General features: G+C 45.6%; 1 protein-coding gene across 1 annotated transcript; it reads left to right on the plus strand.

The window, feature by feature from the left end:
- Window positions 1-863: 863 nt before the first annotated feature.
- olfml2a (olfactomedin-like 2A) lies at window positions 864-17107 on the plus strand. Its single transcript, XM_080500180.1, has 7 exons — window positions 864-1123; window positions 4567-4674; window positions 4752-4928; window positions 6215-6461; window positions 11741-12049; window positions 12657-12842; window positions 15712-17107. The coding sequence occupies exons 1-7, from the start codon at window positions 887-889 to the stop codon at window positions 16314-16316; spliced, it is 1869 nt and encodes a 622-aa protein (XP_080356306.1). The 5' UTR covers window positions 864-886; the 3' UTR covers window positions 16317-17107.
- Window positions 17108-19630: the final 2523 nt, after the last annotated feature.

Genomic DNA, 19630 nt, shown 5'->3' on the forward strand with positions numbered 1-19630 from the left:
TTTTTAATGACACGTTCCATTAAAATGTCGTTGATTTTTATCAGTAGGATTGGTAAAGACAATAGAAAACAGTTATTCTGATGTGTTAAAGAATTATTAGATTTTTAATTTTTCTGAAGTGTTGGTTTGACGAATTGCAAAACAAAACCAAATTATAATCTAAACTGGCTGTAGTGGAACAAAAACAAGGAGAGATTCAGCACTTCCTGTCCCAATGTGGAATAAAGTATCTTTGTTTTATCTTTGTTTCGGCTGCTTCTTTTCCAGTGTCAGGTTTAATATTGTATTGCTGACGTGTCATAATCTCCTACAAGAGACCTCAAGTTGCTCGTCTTTATTGATGAATTACTGTAATTATCATTGCATCGCGTACGCGTTTACTGATTTTAAATAATAGCGCAAAGCTTCCCTTCCGTTTGGGGATTCGCCGATATGATGACGATGCTCGGAGCCACCGGAAACACAACTTCTGTTTTCAGAACGTTCCCGTCTCGGTATAGACGGGGGGGGGGGGGGGACACAGAACTTTTCCCGAAACGCTGGCTGCACCTGTACCTGCACCTGTACCTGCACCTGCACCTGCACCTGCACCTACACCTGCAGCTGCACCTGCAACTGCACCTGCACCTGCACCTGCACCTGCACCTGCACCTGCACCTACACCTGTACCTGCACCCACCTGTACCTGCACCTGTACCTGTACCTGCACCTGCACCTACACCTGCACCTGCACCTGTACCTACACCTGCACCTGAACCTGCACCTGAACCTGCACCTGCACCTGCACCTGCACCTGCACCTGGCCGCAGTAAACAGCTCCTCCGCACCTTGAATGTCCCTCCTTCCCTCCGCCCTCCAGATCTTCGGGGAGACCGAGCCGGTCCGCATGACGTCCGAGGGCTCCGACTGCCGCTGCAAGTGCATCATGCGTCCCCTGAGCAGGGACGCCTGCCTGCGGCTGCGCAGCGGCAGCGTCCGCGTGGAGGACTTCTACACGGTGGAGACGGTCAGCTCCGGGTCGGACTGCAAGTGCTCGTGCACGGCGCCGCCGTCCTCCCTCAACCCCTGCGAGAACGAGTGGAAGATGGAGAAGCTGAAGAAACAGGCTCCGGAGTTACTTAAGGTGGGGGGGCCAGAGTTACTGAAGGTGGGGGGGCCAGAGTTACTGAAGGTGGGGGTCAGAGTTACTGAAGCTGGGGGGGTTCAGAGTTACTGAAGGTGGGGGTCAGAGTTACTGAAGGTGGGGGTCAGCGTTACTGAAGGTGGGAGTCAGAGTTACTGAAGGTGGGGGTCAGAGTTACTGACGGTGGGGCTCAGAGTTACTGAAGGTTGGGGGGGTCAGAGTTACTGAAGGTGGGGGGGTCAGAGTTACTGAAGGTGGGGCTCAGAATGACTAAAGGTGGGGGTCAGAATTAATGAAGGTGGGGGGTCAGAGTTACTGAAGGTGGGGGGGCCAGAGTTACTGAAGGTGGGGGAGTCAGAGTTACTGTAGGTGGGGGGGGGGTCAGAGTTACTGAAGATGGGGCTCAGAGTTAGTGAAGGTGGGGGGGCCAGAGTTAGTGACGGTAGGGGTCAGAGTTAGTGAAGGTGGGGGGTCAGAGTTTGTGAAGGTGGGGGGCTCAGAGTTACTGAAGGTGGGGGGGTCAGGCCAGAGTCTCTGTTTTAGCTGCAATTGATAATTCTTCACACGTTTGGTGGTTTAAGATCTTGTTAAAAACAAGTCGAACACGTGTCGTCACACACTCTCGGGAAAATCTATTTTTAAAGGGACATTAAATAAATTTAACTGTTTTCCTGGCAAAAAAAAAACTTAAGCTTTGTCTAAAAACATCAGTGGGCTAAAAGCTGATATTCGGCCAAAAAAACCCAACAACATTTAAATGGGGTTAATCAAATTTAAAAGCATTAAAATTTGGGTGTTCAATCAAAAAAGAGGGGCTGAAAGGATTACATCAAGATTTGAGGTAAAGTAATATTAGCAATTAGAGCTTTTTACAATGATGCTTATTCACCTTTGTTGTTTTTTTTGCAGTTTTTAAGACAATAAGCTCCTTTTTGCCCCAAGTTGTTTGCTTACAGACTTATTTTATGACTTGGGGAAAACTCAAGAATATATCGAGACTTGCATGCATTATAATATAAAAACGTTCACCTCAGTGTGATGGAAACAAGCAAAAAAAATGCTTGTGTATTTTTAATTAAAGCGACCACAGTCAGTCATTATCCAGACCAGTAATATCAGCGAACACTTTTTACAGACCCGGAGCAGCTTTAAGCCTTTTCTTTAAAATCTTCACTCGCTGATTTGGGTCACGCAGCTTAAGATGAATTATTTCAGGTCAGTGATCTGTCAACAAAAGGTAGAGACTTTCTGCAGAACCGGACTCGGAGGGGGGGATTAACTGCGGTTCTGGCCGGAGATTAGAGGAGGGGAAGAGAGGACGGGAGAGGTCAGAGGCAGATTTTTCTAAATGCTCTTCAGCCTTTCAGCCTCCTGGACGCTGATCTGATGCTCTGGTCAGACGGCGGCGCGTCATCGCTCACATTTCCTTCATGGCATCTTACAGCTTGTTGAGAGTTGTTGACTCACATGAGGAGCTCAGCCTCTCAAATCAGACAATAAATGGTGGTTTTTTTTAATGTTTTGAGGGGGGCAGTGAAGAAGAAATGACAAAATATAAAAACCTTCACACCAAATATTGTACATACTATTCTATTTTTATATCATAAAGTTGGGTGAAGGCAGTGCAGCTCCAGGACAGGCCATCAAAATCAAAATATAGATGATGATGTAGAATCTGTGTACATTTATGACATTATTACATATTGCACCAATAGTACATAGTGTTGCTGTATGCGCCTATATTTTTGTAATAACATTATTACATCATGCTGCAGATTATTACACAATGAGTTGAAAGTTTATTACATTGCATATTACACCAGTATTACCTATCACGGCAGCTTAGTACCTAATGAGATGAACGTTTATTACGTTACATATTACACCATTATTACATAATACGGCGCCACACACTCGTATTTCGTAATAACTGATGCAAAATGTACCAAGATATTGCAAAATGCGTTCAAAAATGTCATTACATAATGCAGAAGATTACTATATAATGAGTTGAAAGTTTATTTACATTACATATTAAAACATTATTACATAATTCATCAGTTTGTTTAAATTACATATTAAAACATTATTACATAATTCAGCAGATTATTCCATAATGAGTTGAAAGTTTCTTTACATTACATATTAAAACATTATTACATAATTCATTAGATTATTACATATGTTGAAAGTTTATTTACATTACATATTAAAACATTATTGCATAATTCAGCAGATTATTCCATAATGAGTTGAAAGTTTCTTTACATTACATATTAAAACATTATTACATAATTTGGCAGATTATGACATAATGAGTTGAACGTTTATTTACATTACATATTACACCATTATTACATAATGCGGCGCTGCGAGTCCTTTTTTCCCCTTGTCTTTGCTCTCGGACATGCTTGTTGAAAGCGTCGCCGCCCCTCTGGACAGACTTCAAGCACACGCTGAACATCCGCCGTCAGGAGCCGCACGCTATGCGCCATATGAAGCTCCAGATGTTTGATCCGACTCCATTTCGGCTATAGATAAACCCAATAAATCTGTGACGGCGGAGAACTGAGACTGTAGACGGTAAACCCGGTGCCCTCGGCTAATAGAGCCAAACGCAGGGAAAGAAACGTTCAATCTGTGTTGAAGTGGCGAATATTATTAATAATAATAATAATAATGATAACAAGAAGGCCGTTGCTCGGCTAATCCCCCGCCGGAGGGCTTTATATTTTCTCACAAAGCCAGCTCTAAGGCAGCACAATTGGTACACTAGAGGGTGTTCCATGGGTCCTAGTAGATAATTATGTAGAATCTGACAGGTCTTCTTCATAAGCTATGTCAAAATACGTCTCCAGAGCCCAAAAGGTGTTTTTATGCACTTAGTGACCCTGTGACCTGATATGCAAATTAGGTCATGGTCACCATGGTGCCCCTTCTCCCCAGGTGGCGTGTCCATGTGTGAAGTTTGGTGACTGTGGGCCCAGGAACTGCTGAGAAATGAGGAGAAATGTTTATATGAAAATACATGTGTTGTGCAACCATGACGAGCAAACTTCAGACCCTACCAATTTTCAAGGTCAAGGTCAGGTCACTTGGTGTACTGGAGGTTATTCCTGGAGTGTGCATCATGTGTGTATAAAATTTCAGAGCACTAGCTCAAAGACCTAGGCCTCCAGAGCCCAAAATGTGTTTTTAAGCACTTCGTGACCCTGTGACCTACTTAATATGCAAGTTAGGTCAAGGTCACCATAGTATCCCTTCCCCCTCTGAGATGTATCCACATGTGAAGTTTGGTCACTGTGGGCCCAGGGGTTGCCGAGATATAGGTAGAAACGTTCGAACGGACGGACGTACGGAGACTGTTTCAAGATCCCCCTTCGGGGCCTATCGGCCACGGCGGGGGACAATAATAATACAGCTTCTCCTCTATTTGTGAGCAGCTCCAGTCAATGGTGGACCTCCTGGAGGGAACGCTCTACAGCATGGACCTGATGAAAGTCCACTCCTACATCAACAAGGTGGTGTCTCAGATGAACACGCTGGAGGAGGTAGGGAAATACAAGGCGGCGGTCTTCGGGGGCGCGGGGAACCGGGCGGGCGCTGACGCCTGCGGGGTGTCTTTCAGACGATCAAGACGAACCTGACGCGTGACAACGAGTTCGTGCGCGACAGCATGACGAGCCTCACCAACCAGTTCAAGAGATACGAGAACTACTCCAACATCATGATGAGCATCAAGAAGGAGATCTCCGGCCTCAGCCTGCAGCTGCTGCAGAAAGATGCCTCCGAGAGCCGAGCGCAGGTCGGCCACGCCCACCACACTTTTCTTTTCTATAGCGATGGGAGGAAATCGACGCTTGCTGGTGAATTAGCTTCAATGCCCACGTGGCGGGAAATGACTGTAGGCAAAAGTGCAACAGGGTCACATAATTTATTGTGTAAATGCTTAATAATTATTCTTGAATATTGTGAAAGCCCTTTTTTTTTAACGACTTTTAACGTGTAACTATAACAGCTGGGATTTCTTAGCCTTTAACTCAACACAGGATATTACACTTACATTATTATTAGTATTGTTATTGTTATTATTACTATTATCATCATCATCATTATTATTATTATTATTATTATTATTATTATCATCACTATTATTATTATTATTATTATTATTATTATCATTATTATTGTTATTATTATTATTATTATTATTATTATTATCATCACTATTATTATTATCATTATTATTGTTATTATTATTATTATCATCACTATCATTATTATTATTATCATTATTATTGTTATTATTATCATCACTATTATTATTATCATTATTATTATTATTATCATTATTATTATTATTATTATTATGAAGTAGCTTTTAGTGACTATAAATGTTAAAAAGTTCACTCATCACGTTACCAAATTGTATTCTGTCGATAAACACCAGTATATACGGGTACAAACAGAATAATGGTTGGTTAAATGTCAATATTCAACATGAATTATTTCTTATTTTCTTCTTATTTTAACTTTTGTATGATTTCTCACAAAATATTAAAAAAAAAAATATATGTACATATCTCGATTAAATTTCACAGCATTTATACATGCGTTCAGTAACGTTAAAGGAAATAGCGTTATTAACCGAAACCAGTGGAAATCGAAACTTTCGAGGTGAAACATCAAGTTTGCATCTCGTTATAAGTTTACCGTCAATAGCCTAACTATTGACGGTAAACTTATAACAAGATGCAAGCCATGTCAGAGTTCTACCCGGCGGAATGGGGAGATGTGGAGGCGTACTCATACAGAAGCACATCTTCTGCCCCGTGGCCTCCCTTGCTTGACATCTGCTGCCGAAAACAGTTGAATTTATTCTGTCCCATCAGCCACTGTACTTCTACTGATCCGCTCAAAACGAAATGGCCGGTGTAAGTAATCATTTCCGGACAAACCCTTCGATTCCAGTCACGTAGAAAATCTCCTTTCGCAATAAATAAACCAAAAACTGGATTTGTGAATCTGTGATACGTCTTGTCTAATGATGTACATTGACCACGGCGTGTCCGGCGCTGACTGTCCCCGCAGGACACCACCGAGGAGAAAACCAAGGAGGCGGTAAAGGCACCCAACAAGAAAACCCCGGGGGCCAAAGCCCCTCCCAAAGCGCCCAAAGAAAGGGTCGCCAAGCCCAAGAAGGACGCGGCGAAACTGGCGAAGCCGCTCAAGCCCGACCCCACGGCCAGGGCCAAGGCGGCGGGCCTCCAGCCGGGCGTGGTGCGCGGCATCACCTACTACAAGGCCACCAAGAGCGACGAGGACGAGCACAGGGGAGGTGAGAAGGCCTTCGGCGTGTCCGCCGTGTCCGGGGGTTCACGGAAAACGCCGCCCCCCCCCTCCAGTGTGAGCTAGAGCCAACAGTGTGCTCACACTTGGGCTGAGTGTGCACTCCCAGTCTGTGTGCGATCATGTGTGCGTGATCCACTGTGGGTGTTGAAAACGATCCAAACGACTCTCCTTCAGCCGGCTCACCCGAGCGCGGCGGCGTGGCGCTTTAGCCGGAGCGCATTCGCAGATCCCGGGTGTAGAGCTTTTCATTAAAGTCCCAGTGAAACGTAACACACGACTTTGCAAAAAACGTATAGTTGGGGTTCTACTTGTAAGGTTTCTCCGACTCTGCCCCACCACTGTTGTCTCATAACAAAGTTATTTGAATTTTGAATCTCCAGCCGAGGAAGTCGGGGGAATCCTTCTTCGTGAGCGTGACGTCAAGAGTTGTGCAGATCTCGATCTGTTGTGTTTATATCGGCTTGTTTCCTCTTAAATATCAAAGTTTTAACAGTGTTTTGAAGTTATAGTCGGCGTTTTAAGAGCCTTGACGAAAGATTGAGCCTGGAAGAGACCAGATAGAGGAAAAAAGGAGCATGGGAGGCGGGGCTAGCGGAAGCCGCTAGCTTGGGCGGCTAGCGGCTAGTGGCTAGCGGGAGCCGCTAGCTTGGCGGCTCGTAGACGATCAAGTAATACCTGGACTCATCTTCGGTGATTCCGCGCAGTTGGAAAAGCGCTTCGACGTGTCCGATCCAGGAAGCCGGTCTTTCTGCCAAAAGTCAGGACGCCTCAAAGCCTCAAAGGTGAAAACTGGCGGCTGCTGAGGCTGAGGAGACAAGGACGAATCAGGGTCACAGACGGGGTCACCAATGACAGAACGACCCTTTTGTGTCTTCTTCATCAATCACTGGATTTGAAATGCCCGATGATGATGAAATATCGTTAAATTCAGCCTCTTCGTGGTCAAAACTCTGATCCTCCATAATGTAAACACAACTTGGGCGTGTGCACAACTCGTGATGTCACTCTATTATTGTCAGAAGCTCCGCCCAGCAGCGAAAATAGCACAGTTTATCGGCTATTTTCTCGCAGATTGCCGTGTTTTAACATTTTACCCTCGGGCCAGTTAGCATAAAAATGTCCTTAGAAGCGACAGCCTGAGTGTTTTGGAGGTCGAGTTTTCATTTCACTAGGACTTTAAATGGAATTAGTGTCCAATACAAGGGGATTTTTTATTGAGGTTTGTTGTTTTACGCATGTGTAAAATTGTGTTGCAAGCTCTGTACTTGAGGCAAGGAAACGCGTCACAATCCGTGTGCTGGCGGCACCTGCGGTACGGAGGATTTGTTCCACGCTGTTGCTTTCAGCAAAGCCGGTGGCGGCGCAACGTCACTGTGAGGGAACCCAAATCTTTTATTGGCAAAATACCTGGAATGCCGTCTCAATGCGCCGCTGCCACGTCCATGACATGCCTCGGCTTCGGCTTCCCCGGTGATGTGCACAGGGGGGGACCCTCGCCACCTCCCGGGTCCTCCCAATCCTCTTTGAGCCTAGTTGAGTGAATAGGTATGCTGCGTTCTGCACACAACGCCGTCACGCCGCGTGTTCTGCCGCGTTGGTGAGCCTCGAGGCTGTCAAACCCGCCGACGCCGTTGGGCTGCATTTCCATAATCTGGAGCCAAGAGCTGGATTTTTACACCATTTAGGCAGCGTTTTGGAGGGAAAACGGCTAAAAACTTTGTTTTTTGCCTGTTTATTTCCGTGAAAACAGCGTTCGGAATCACCTCCGCTCTTCACCTCTAAGTGCACTTTTTTGCAAACAACTTTATCTGCACATGTGCAGAGCAGATCAACAATTACAATGGAGGACTCCAGTGTTGACACATATACGACACCATCATCTGCATAAGTGGAAACGCATTTCCGAGAAAGGCCGTTTAAAGGAGCTTGATTGTTTGCATGTGTGGGAGTTTGGTCACAACACAGCACCAACTAGTGGCGGGACAGAGTAGAGTCTCTTCCATATTTTCACACCAGTTTCTATTCATGCCGCATTTCAGGGTTCACGTCGGTGCGCGTCACATAATTCCCGGAAATATCTCCACTTCTGGTGGAACCTCCAACCTTCTCCTCCGTTCTGAAAGTTTTATTTCTATTCCACGCCAGGAGTTCTGAGCCGACCGCAAGACAGACGCGATATATTACGTCACATGGTCTAGGAAGTATGAATTGACCTTAAAGGGTCATCAGTTGTTTTTTTACCATTTCACTGTGCAATATGTTGTTTTCACTGATCATTGTCATGCAAATGTGCATCGCGTGTCGTTCTCTGCACACTCGTCTGGGTAGTTTCATTACAAAAGCCTCCCGTCAATGAGCCTGTCAGAGTTTTTTTTGTTGGACCACTTTGTCTGCCTGATAAATCCCACTCACTTAAAGGCGTTGTGATGAGTGTAATTCCCCTCACCTGTCGGTGGTCATAATGTTAGGGCTGATTAGTGTGGCTGCGGCTCCCACTGCACCTCGAATGCTAAACACCTGTTTCAGGCAACAGCTTACCGCCAACCGGTTATTAGCCGACTGCAAAAAAAAACCCCTGCATCGAGACAATTGGCTGCTCCGCAACAGGAACCGCAAGATTTAATTTCAAGCCCTGATCACACTGCCGTACCCCGCCCATATTGTGGGCGGGGCCATTGACTCCACCGTCGCCCATACGCGCTGTAATCGGGGCGATAAAGATATGATACACGACACTTAATAGTGGGATCCTCTCGGCAGGAAGATCATATCCTGAGTTTGTTACACTTGGAAGATATAAGTAAGAAAACTATAAACCTTTTATGTTGCGGTTCTGGGTTTTTTCACTATTTTGTTTCATGACTCAAACTCAACAAAAAATGATTCCCTGATTTTTTTTCTTGTACTCGTATGGAGCGATAGAATTGAAACTTAGTTACTTGCCGACACAGAGTACTTATTAAATGTCATAAAGCCTCATTTATTCAACATAGGCAAACAATACAACAATATTATGTGTTGCACACCCACTCCAGCTCCCTGGACGAACGAGTTTGTGAGTTTCAGGTATGTTTTAATCACGTTTAGCATGTAGCATCGCTGCTGTGTGAGCCCGAAAGCTCTGTAGCATGTAGCATGTAGCATTTAGCAGGGACTTCTGTGCTGGACAGTTGAACTGCTGAGCGACATCGGGCGAACTCTGCTCGTCCAAGTGTGTCTGGTGTTTGAGTTGCTGGTTGTACGAACTGTTCCTCCTCCTCTGGATATTTTGGCAAAACATCATTTACAGCCTGTTTTACGTTTGTCATTTCATTAATATGAAAGAATCTCCAAATCGCTGGCATTGATAGAGCTCTCTCGCAGACTGGCTGGATATTTTTCCATAATAATAATAATAATAATAATGACAAAGATTGTTCTTGACAAAATTCTTTAAAAAAAACAGGTTTCCGAGTACATGTACTCTGGAGTATCGATCCCAATATAGGTATTTGATATTAATGCATCCTTTCAAAATTATGGGTTTTGCCTCTTTAGGCCTCCCATGTGAAACCCGAGTTTCTTATGATTGGATGGCTTCCATGAAACTTCACGCTGCAACATGCTACATCAAGTACTTGTAATTTGACACCAGCCCCGATGTGTTTCATCAACAGCTGGACTTTTAGCAGAAGGGCATTAAAGCAAATCAGTAACTAGTATTTCTTTGTGCCGACTCGGACCAAACTGAGCCTAAAAGTCCCTCGTCGTTCACTTTATTATTATTATTTGACACATTTAATATTAGCAGAAAACGATGTATGAAGATGTGCTTGAAATTGTCCTGGCCGGCATGTGCAAGGTTAAAAAGCAACGAGAACTCAAAAGTAGACGCAAAAATAAAATTCCTTTACAGGTTATGTAAAGCCTGAGGCATTGGACATGGAGGTTAGAGCATTTAAACATCCTCATCACAGCATTAGAAGGTCTTTGATCTATACGCTATTAAAGTAACAAAAGAATCTGCGTCCCATCTGCCTTTCTAAACACAGATGGACGTCGGGACCGTTAACAATTAGACAACGTGTTCTTTCATGTTCCCTCATTCCAGCAGGGATACATCGCCTGCAACATTTAGCATTTAGCTCCAGGAACATTTCCTCTGGTCATTTATGACCTTTTTTTTTTTTTTTCCATATCTCACAACATGTTAACTGTGCAACATCCATGTTGTTTCTGCGTGGCGTCCCGAGGTCCACGTGTTCGCGTGTCTGGAAGACGACCTCCACACATCTGTCTGGCAGCGCCGAGCGTCGCATCGCGCTTTGACGGGCAGACGGAGGCTCTTTGAGACAGTTTGCTGGATATTTACCAAAGAACTACAAGCGATGATTAGAGGAGATTACAGGAGCCTGAATCTAGAAAGAAAAACAGTTTGTTTTTTTTCACGAATGGAAAGGGAAGCCAGCAGTGATTCTCCGCAGGCTAATGCTAATCAGAAGTGGTGTGGCTACATGGTTATGCTAATGTCACTTACAAAGGAAAATCTTTCATGTTGTTGTCAGGGTCACTGAGGCTCTGTTGTTCTTTTTTTTTTGCTTCTCATCCACACGGCACAATAAAAATTATTCAAATTGTCAGGCCTATAGGGGGCGCTGCATCTCTGCCACAGTTGTGTTGTTTTCAGGCTCCGAAAACGACGTGCCGTGTGGATAGTAGTCCAGAAACTATGCGGTTACATAAATAGACCCCAGAGTCATGTTAAAACAGAAAGAGCCACTGAAAATGCAACTTTTCAAAAATGGCTCCCATAGTGGAACTTTTCGAAAACATTTCGAATGTGGTCGCCCTGTAAACGGGGGAAAATACAACTTTTTAGAAACACTGCAAATGCGCAAGTAGATGGACAATAACAATAATGTTTTCCTCCAGAGATCCTGAGATAGTTCAGGATGAATTATATAATAACTACTAATATAACAACTTGACGCTAATGCTAGCGGTTTCAATAGTGATATAGACACTGCAGCTCCAACTTTTAATTAAAAGTTTGCAAATCTAACTGTCAACAAGCTGAAAAATCCATACTGTGTTACAGAACGTCTCAAAGTGTTACAATTTCTCACAATTTGCTGAAATAATTCTTAACAATGCTCGAAACTGTGGCTAAGAGACGGCTTGGTAACAACCATAAAATGAATATTACTCTCTTGTTTGTCAGCGTCAGACTGTCGGACCTCGTTTAACTCAGCAGAGTTAAAGATTGACTTTATTTCTCTTGCTCAGATCAGTCCGCCAAAACGTACACGGTCCATCACGTCACAGAGAGCCGGTCCGAGGACGGAGGCGCCGAGATGGTCCTGGAGACCGTGGAGGGGACGGCGGCGGAGCCGCCGGACACGACCGCGACTCCCACGACAACCACCAGCGCCACCACCACGACCACAACGACCACCGCCACCACGACTCCCGTCACCACGACAACCACCGCGGTCACCACAGAGGGCACGCCGGCAGCCGAGAGGCCGGCGCCCACCATCGTGCTGCTGCTTGATAATTCTAATAACAACAGTCGACCCAGCCTCCACAGAGCAGGTACGACACTGGCGCCACCTTCAGGCCAACATTAGGAGGAGGGGGGGGAGATAGGGCTTCTCTCAGCATGCATTTTTTATGAGAATTATTTTGAAGAACGAAGAAAGTAAAATTTCAAAGCAGTTATTTGGTTATTTTAAGATTTTATAACTGAACTTGAGCCTTAAATGAAGGCTGCTGCTTCTGCTTCTTCCTCTGCTTCTGCTTCTGCTTCTGCTTCTGCTTCTTCTTCTTATTCTTATTCTTATTCTTATTCTTATTCTTATTCTTATTCTTATTCTTATTCTTATTATTCTTATTCTTATTCTTATTCTTATTCTTATTCTTCTTATTCTTATTCTCCTCCTCCTCCTCCTCCTCCTCCTCCTCCTCCTCCTCCTCCTCTTCTTCCTCCTCCTCTTCCTCTTCCTCCTTCTCCTTCTTCTCCTTCTTCTCCTTCTTCTCCTTCTTCTTGTGGTGGGCTCCATGTTTTGTTGCATGCTGCAGCAACAGAGGCCAGTTTATGGGGATTAAAGATTACAGAGCGTGAAATCAATTCAAGCTCCATGCCAATGCAAGTAATTCTTTCCCAGGGATGAACTTTGAGCGTTTTCTTGGTTTCGTCCAGGGAAGATCCTGAGCTGCGAGGGGACTCTGGCGTCCATCGAGGCGCCGGAGAAGCAGCACAGCTACGGGCGTAATGAGGGCGCCTGGATGAAGGATCCCCTGGCGAAGGACTCCAAAATCTACGTCACCAACTACTACTACGGGAACAACCTGGTGGAGTTCCGCAACCTGGAAAACTTCAAGCAAGGTGTGCTTTAACTGGGAAATTACACCATTCGCTTGTTTGTTTCTACATCCAGGCTACGTTCACGATATTGGGTGACTCAGGTCCCATTAACGTCCACATTGTTGGTTTTATAGTTGAGATTCACCTCTAATAGGATAGAATTCATCCTCCGCCCATACAAATGTCGGGTAATCTCGATTTTATTCATGTTTATAGCGTATTGTATATAACGTCTGTGTGGTTTCATTACAAAAAACCAGGCAACAGTGCCCACGAGTGGCCCGGCAGACTAACTACATTGTACGTTGTGTGTTCTTTAACGGACGAGGTGTTGTCGCTTTAAATGTTAACGAAAAACGACATAGATTTCAGTGTTTCTGACGTTTCAGTGTAGGCGCACATCGTTTTCAAAACGCAAGACTTTTCTGAGACGAAAAAGAAAAAAAAACCAACAACCTTGAAACGTCGCGTAAACGGGGCCAAGCCATATCGTTTGGTGGAAAAACACGCGTGACGCTGATTCGTGCTGATCATCCAACGAGCTCTGTGAGATTGATGAGAGCCGTGGAATGCGGGTCCCGGTGGGAAAATCCACTCCTTCCTCGTCCGGACCCGGCGGAGGAGTTGGATTACGCCCTCTGAGAGAGTTAAGACGATCTCCCCCTCGGAGGGCTCGGCCATGTTGATCTAGATGTGTTTGGACAACGAGCTCGCTAAATGCACTTACATGCGAGGCGCCCCGCCGCGCCGTGAGCTCACGGCCGTGTGCGGATGACTTGCTATCTCGGTGAGTGGCGGTGATTTCTGCTGCTCCCTGACATGTGCTCTGGCCTTTCCTTTGAACCGGGCACAGCGGAGAGGGATTAAGAGTGTGGGCCCGGCTGGTGTGTGTGTGTGTGTGTGTGTGTGTGTGTAGTCCGGCTGTTTTTTTGTCCTTCACCGGGCCTTCAGTCATTATCATCATTATCTAAGTCAGACTTCCTGAGGTTGGGAGGTTAGGATAGCAGATAGGGTGCGATTAGAAAACGACACCTATGTGACGGAGCGCTGTTTGCTCAGGGGCCGACGACTGAACAAACCGTGTCACTGTCACGCCAAGGCGGTGTGTATACAGCCGGGCGTTGTGAAAACAGTGTCACCGGCTCCACGAAGGACGTAACAACAGCTCGGCTGCAGATCACACGTAAGTCTTTTTTTTCCACGGTGTTCAAATGATTTTATTTTAAAAGTCGATGCTTCCCACATGTCGGCCCCGCAGCAGCATCCCTCGGTCGTCTGGGGGGGGGGTCGAGGCCCAGTTAAATCAATCTGAAGATGCAAACACAATGCTTGAACATCGTGCCGATAAACATTTCAGAAATGTGTGAGAACAAGCCGTATCCTGACTAATGCATATTATCTTTGGCTCCAGAAGTGCCAGTTTTGGGTATCGGATCAAAACATATCGTGAGTGAATTGTGAAATTATACCGAGTCAAGGCCCTGAACTCTTCCAGATATCCGTTGTAAGTTGACTTATACAATAACACACGTGTCAACATGAGTTTTCCACCGTCTGAGAATCATAAAGAGTGGGTGGGGGGGGGGGTGTGACTGATGATGAAATGACTCCTGATTAGTGAGAGGGAAGTGAAACAGGACGTCTTTCTTGATAAAAGTCTGGAGGAAACTGTGAAGTGAATTGAAGGATCAGCTGGTTGAAGGTTCCTGCAGACTGACGGAGTTCAGCAGTCTAATCTGCTGCGACACCGCGTGATGGATGGATGGATGGATGGATGGATGGATGGATGGATGGATAGATAGATAGATGGATACAGCAAAAGGACAAACAGGCAGTTTAGATGGGTCGACCCGATGTGATCGTGACTTCCACCCCCGCTGACCCTCAGATTCCTCCTTCGCCCTCTGACTTGAAATGAGACGTCAGTCAGGGAAAAATGATCTCCGGGTATCTTTGTTCACAAGCCTGTGACCACTACTGGTGGGTTGACCTCTTGACCTGGGGTGTCAAGCACATGTTAGTTCAGGGGCCACAAAAAGCCAAATTTTATCCTGAGTGGACCGGACTGGTAAACTAGTGCCAGAATAACCTTTGAATTTAAGCTTTATGGGGGGTTTATATTAATAAATGTTGATATTTTCGCAAAACCAAACAACTGCTGCCAAAAATGCGTCCAGTCTCAACATGACGGCTATTTAATGAAACCTTCTGGTCGCAAAATACAGTAAATGAACATGAAGCCAAGGAATAGCCGTCATTCTTGGAGCACCATACAGGTTAAAATAAGTCTCTGTATGGAAGTGGAGAAAGAAACGATTGTGATTGTTGTTTAGTCCCCGTAGCTTCGCAGCCGATCCTGATCGTCCATGAACTCTTCACACTGGAGGACAAAAGACCAAGCAATAGGAGGATATATCATCAATCATGATTATTCTCTTGTTTCTTTCCTTCTGTTTAATACCGTGAGGGGAAAAAAATAACTGTGATCGGCCACGACTCTCTTTTTAAAGGTTACCGTCAGAAGAAGTCGACATGCTTTTTGATATGATAGGCAGAGGGGGGGGGGAAACATTCTCTTTCCGTGGAAATAATTGAAGCTTTAATTGTGTTTAAAACAGCCCTAGCAGAGGTAGAAGGAAAAAAAACAAAACAAAATCCCTACTTGGATGTGAGGTTTGATGAGAATAAGTCTTGACGGGTCCTAAATACAGCCGGGCTTACCTTGGATCATGTTGGAGGAGTCACTGGGGATAATAAATACTTCAAGTTGTTGACCTTAACGGAGGCCAGATTGCGTCAGGGGGGTTGGAGCATCGATACGTCCAAAACAACAGAGTGTATTCGCTGGCAGATGACTCACCCCATGGCTCACGTAATGTCCTTGTTGCAGGGCGTTGGAGCAACCTCTTCAAGCTGCCTTACAACTGGATCGGCACCGGCCACGTGGTCTACAACGGGGCTTTCTACTACAACAGGGCCTTCACCAAGAACATCATCAAGTACGACCTGAGGATGCGCTACGTGGCGGCGTGGACGCTGCTGCACGACGTGGTGTACGAGGACACCACGCCCTGGAAGTGGCGGGGCCACTCGGACATCGACTTCGCGGTGGACGAGAGCGGCCTGTGGGTGATCTACCCCTCCATGGACTACGACTACAACCAGCAGGAGCTGATCGTGATCAGCAAGCTGGATCCGGGGGACCTGTCCCTGAAGAAGGAGACCACCTACCGGACGGGCCTCAAGAGGAACTCGTACGGCAACTGCTTCATCATCTGCGGCGTCCTGTACGCCGTCAACGTGTACAACCAGAAGGAGGGCGAGGTGAACTACGCGTACGACACCCACACCTACACCGAAGCCGTCCCGCGCCTGCCCTTCACCAACGAGTACGCCTACACCACGCAGATCGACTACAACCCCAAGGAGAAGGTCCTGTACGCCTGGGACAACGGCCACCAGCTCACGTACCGGGTGCACTTCCTCGACGAGTGAGCCGCCGGGCCGGCTCGGAGACTTGTCCGCCGGCTCGGCACACGTCGGGAAAGGAGATCCTCAGTATTTGACGGCCTTAAGGCGCAGCCTTGTTGGACGAAGCAGGACAAAGGACGAAAAAAAACCTCCACCGGCCTTTCCAGGAGACAATGCATGCTATTCAAACCCGCTGACCTCATAATGTACCAAACAAACATGCCTCAAAAACCAGGTGTCGGGACCGTGGCTGCACGACGCGTCGATGTAGATGAACAGTGGAAATAATCTCACGGGTTGAGTTAAACTTCAAATTGCTTCGGGTTCTCGCGTGAATCGTCAGCTGGCTGGCTCGTTTTGGAGTGCGTTTTGGGGGGGGTCGTCTTCTGCATCACTGTGTTTCTGGGTGAGAGTGGCGTACGCCGGCCAGTCGGGAACTCTTCTAAACAAAAGCTTCCGCCAGCTTCGGATCGTGTTTTTAATATTGTATGTACAGCATGGGCCTACATGTATTTTGAAACAGTGACAGATAGTTTCACTTGGAAAAACAATCCCAACATCCTGTGGCTGATATCCGTTTTGACTTATATCTACTCAGTACAAAAAAATAACAGTACTGACCTTAAAGTTCCAAGAAATGCAAAAACTTTACCATGAAAATGTATTTACATTGTAAAAAAAATACAAAAAACAATCGTAGTTTATTTATTAAGAAGAAAAAAAAAATCCAAATTAAATGTGTCAAACTTAAGATTAAAATTAGAATTAAATAAATAAATGCAACACAGAGACTTTTTCTATTTTTCGAAAACATACACGAATCAGCCATAACATTATGACCACTGACAGTCGCCATGATGAAGCCATTGTCACTGTTTTCCATTCCCTGCGGCCGCGGTGCTCGTTTGCAGTAGCAGCGTTTCAGAAAAGTTGCATTTCCCCCCCTTTTCCAACGGAGATGAAGTCAGAGCATTTAAAAAAAAAAATTCTCTTTTCAGTGGCTCCGAACACTCCGGTCATTCAAACGGACTCCAAAAACGCCACGAAGAGAACGGACGTAATACTGGAGCTACTCTGGGAATCTTTTTCAACACTGCTGTTTTTTTTGTTAATTAGCTAACTGTGGAGCAAATTCGCGGTTTTTAATCTTAAATACCACCATTTCTATCCGTGGCACAATTTCCTCTCTGCCCCTTCAGCATTTAACTCAACCAATGAGATTATTTCTGCCTTTAGAGGAGTTTCTCGTTCTTGTCTGTCAGCCGTAGTTTCACTTGTCCATTCACTCCATCCTGTCACCGAGCACTTTGATCATGAAACTGCGTTCATCGTTATTCCGGCCTCGTAATGCTTCCTGTTGTTTTTATTTTTATTATTATTGTTGTTGTTGTTGATGTTGTTTTGAGGGACGTGTTGAATATAATATGAACTCAAATCCACCAGTGTCTAAGATGTTTGTTTTTTGGTTTTTTTTGTATTTACATGAATTAATTTGAAAGTATCATATAATTCTTTCCATGCATCTTTTTTTCAGTATGCAGCTTTTGTGATTATTAATATTTGCATAACCACTACATTTATTTGTATTTGTTCACTATTTGAACATTTTCAGATCAGTGGAGATTAATAACGTGCAGAGGAGCTCTGCTCAATCGGCCTGATGAAAAACATGAACGTTTTGTTCGGGCTTTTTTTTTTTTTTTAGGGAAATGTAAGTTTTTAAGACTCATAATGAAACACTTACAAAACTTTATTGTTTTGTTTGGATCTTGCACAACACGATCCAAAACCACATTGTTGGATTATCAGGAGTTCATTCGTTCTAATAAAGCAATTTGTCCAAGTCCTTCCACAGAAATAAAGTCGTATAACGTCACGCAGCACTCGAGACATGTCGCGCATGTGTCCGTGCCATGAAATAAAGTTTCCATTACAAGAAAGCGTCTTGTGAGCCTCATTAATCAATCCCAGTGACCCAGTAAATGCCAGGGGATGGCAGGACTGGCCTGGCCTGGCCCAGCTCGTGTTGTGAAGGGATGATGGCCGGTGACTCAGATCTTCTGATTCTGGATAAAATAACTGTCGGGTAAAGGCCGTCACGCTCCGCTGCTCCACGTCAATCCCGGGATACACGAGAAGGAGCGCCGGGGGTCACGTTAATGAAAGGCTCGGCTGCCTGCGTCTTGAGCCCCGGTCACAGTCGCGTAACCAAGTAACCAAATGTTTGGGCGTGGCAGCGTGGCAGCATGTGGTCCTTCATTTATTAACTTCCCCGTTTTTTCCGGCGGATCCGTTACCTCGGCGCTCTTCGTCTCTCACACACGCATAACGAACGGTCATCGGCGAAGCTGGAGCGTGACGCTCGGGGGGGAACGGCCGAGCGCTAATGGCGTGCCCAATCATGAACTCTGTCACGACATGTTGACATGTTGCCGCGGTGGAACAATGAATTCCACGCCGGCTGCGGTGATGAACCCTGACAACTCACATGACCTATGCCGCCGCAGTCCCGGTGCCTCACGGCCCGACACAAAGGCTCTCCTGTGGCTAAACCGGTACTCTACTTCATCCTGTTCACATCAGCAGGGCCTCCTGTTCAACGCCAACCGCGCACTCACCGTGTACCACGCCGCCCTCTTCGTGCCCGGGCCTGCAAAGCCTTTGTTCCCCGTCTTTACGTGCCACTGCGGAGAGCCAGAAGCCGCACCATTGAGCCATATCACTCATGCTGAAGGAGTAATTGGGTTTAGTGTAAGAAGGAGCGCTCCTCGCGGGCCTCCGCTACGCTCCGGCGCTGAGGCCTTCCCCTCGCTCAGTGGGGATCTCCCCCGTTGCACGATCCGCCCACACGTTCCCAGATACAACACCAGGCTCGTCGGGGGGACCTCTTGTGTGTTTGTCTCATTAGTACCGTAAAGGAAAGAAAAACCTCCACATACGGCCAAGAACAGCCGGTGAATAGTGAGGTGTGTGCTCTGGAGTTACTCTGATGATCGTCACCTTCCCAAGGCACATGTACAAATAAATAAAAATAAAATAAATGATGTGTCATAAAGAAGTCCTATAAATCCTTCCTGGGCTTGGTTTGGTTGAAAGGAACAGCTTTGTGGTTTTCACAGGGTTTTAGAGTGTGTCCATAGACTCCAGGGCTGCACGGTATATCACAAATGTATCATGGCGTAATGAAAGGACTAAATGAACTGCAATAAATGGTTTTTCATGCACTGTCAACATATCTGGCCCGTGGGATGGCGTTGAATACGTGATTGGTTCAAATCACAAAATGTATGAGGAGAAAGAGCACTGTCATTCAGAAGTGCTCGTCTTCATCGCAACAC

This window comes from Blennius ocellaris (genome assembly GCF_963422515.1).
Source record: "Blennius ocellaris genome assembly, chromosome: 7".
Lineage (NCBI taxonomy): Eukaryota > Metazoa > Chordata > Actinopteri > Blenniiformes > Blenniidae > Blennius > Blennius ocellaris.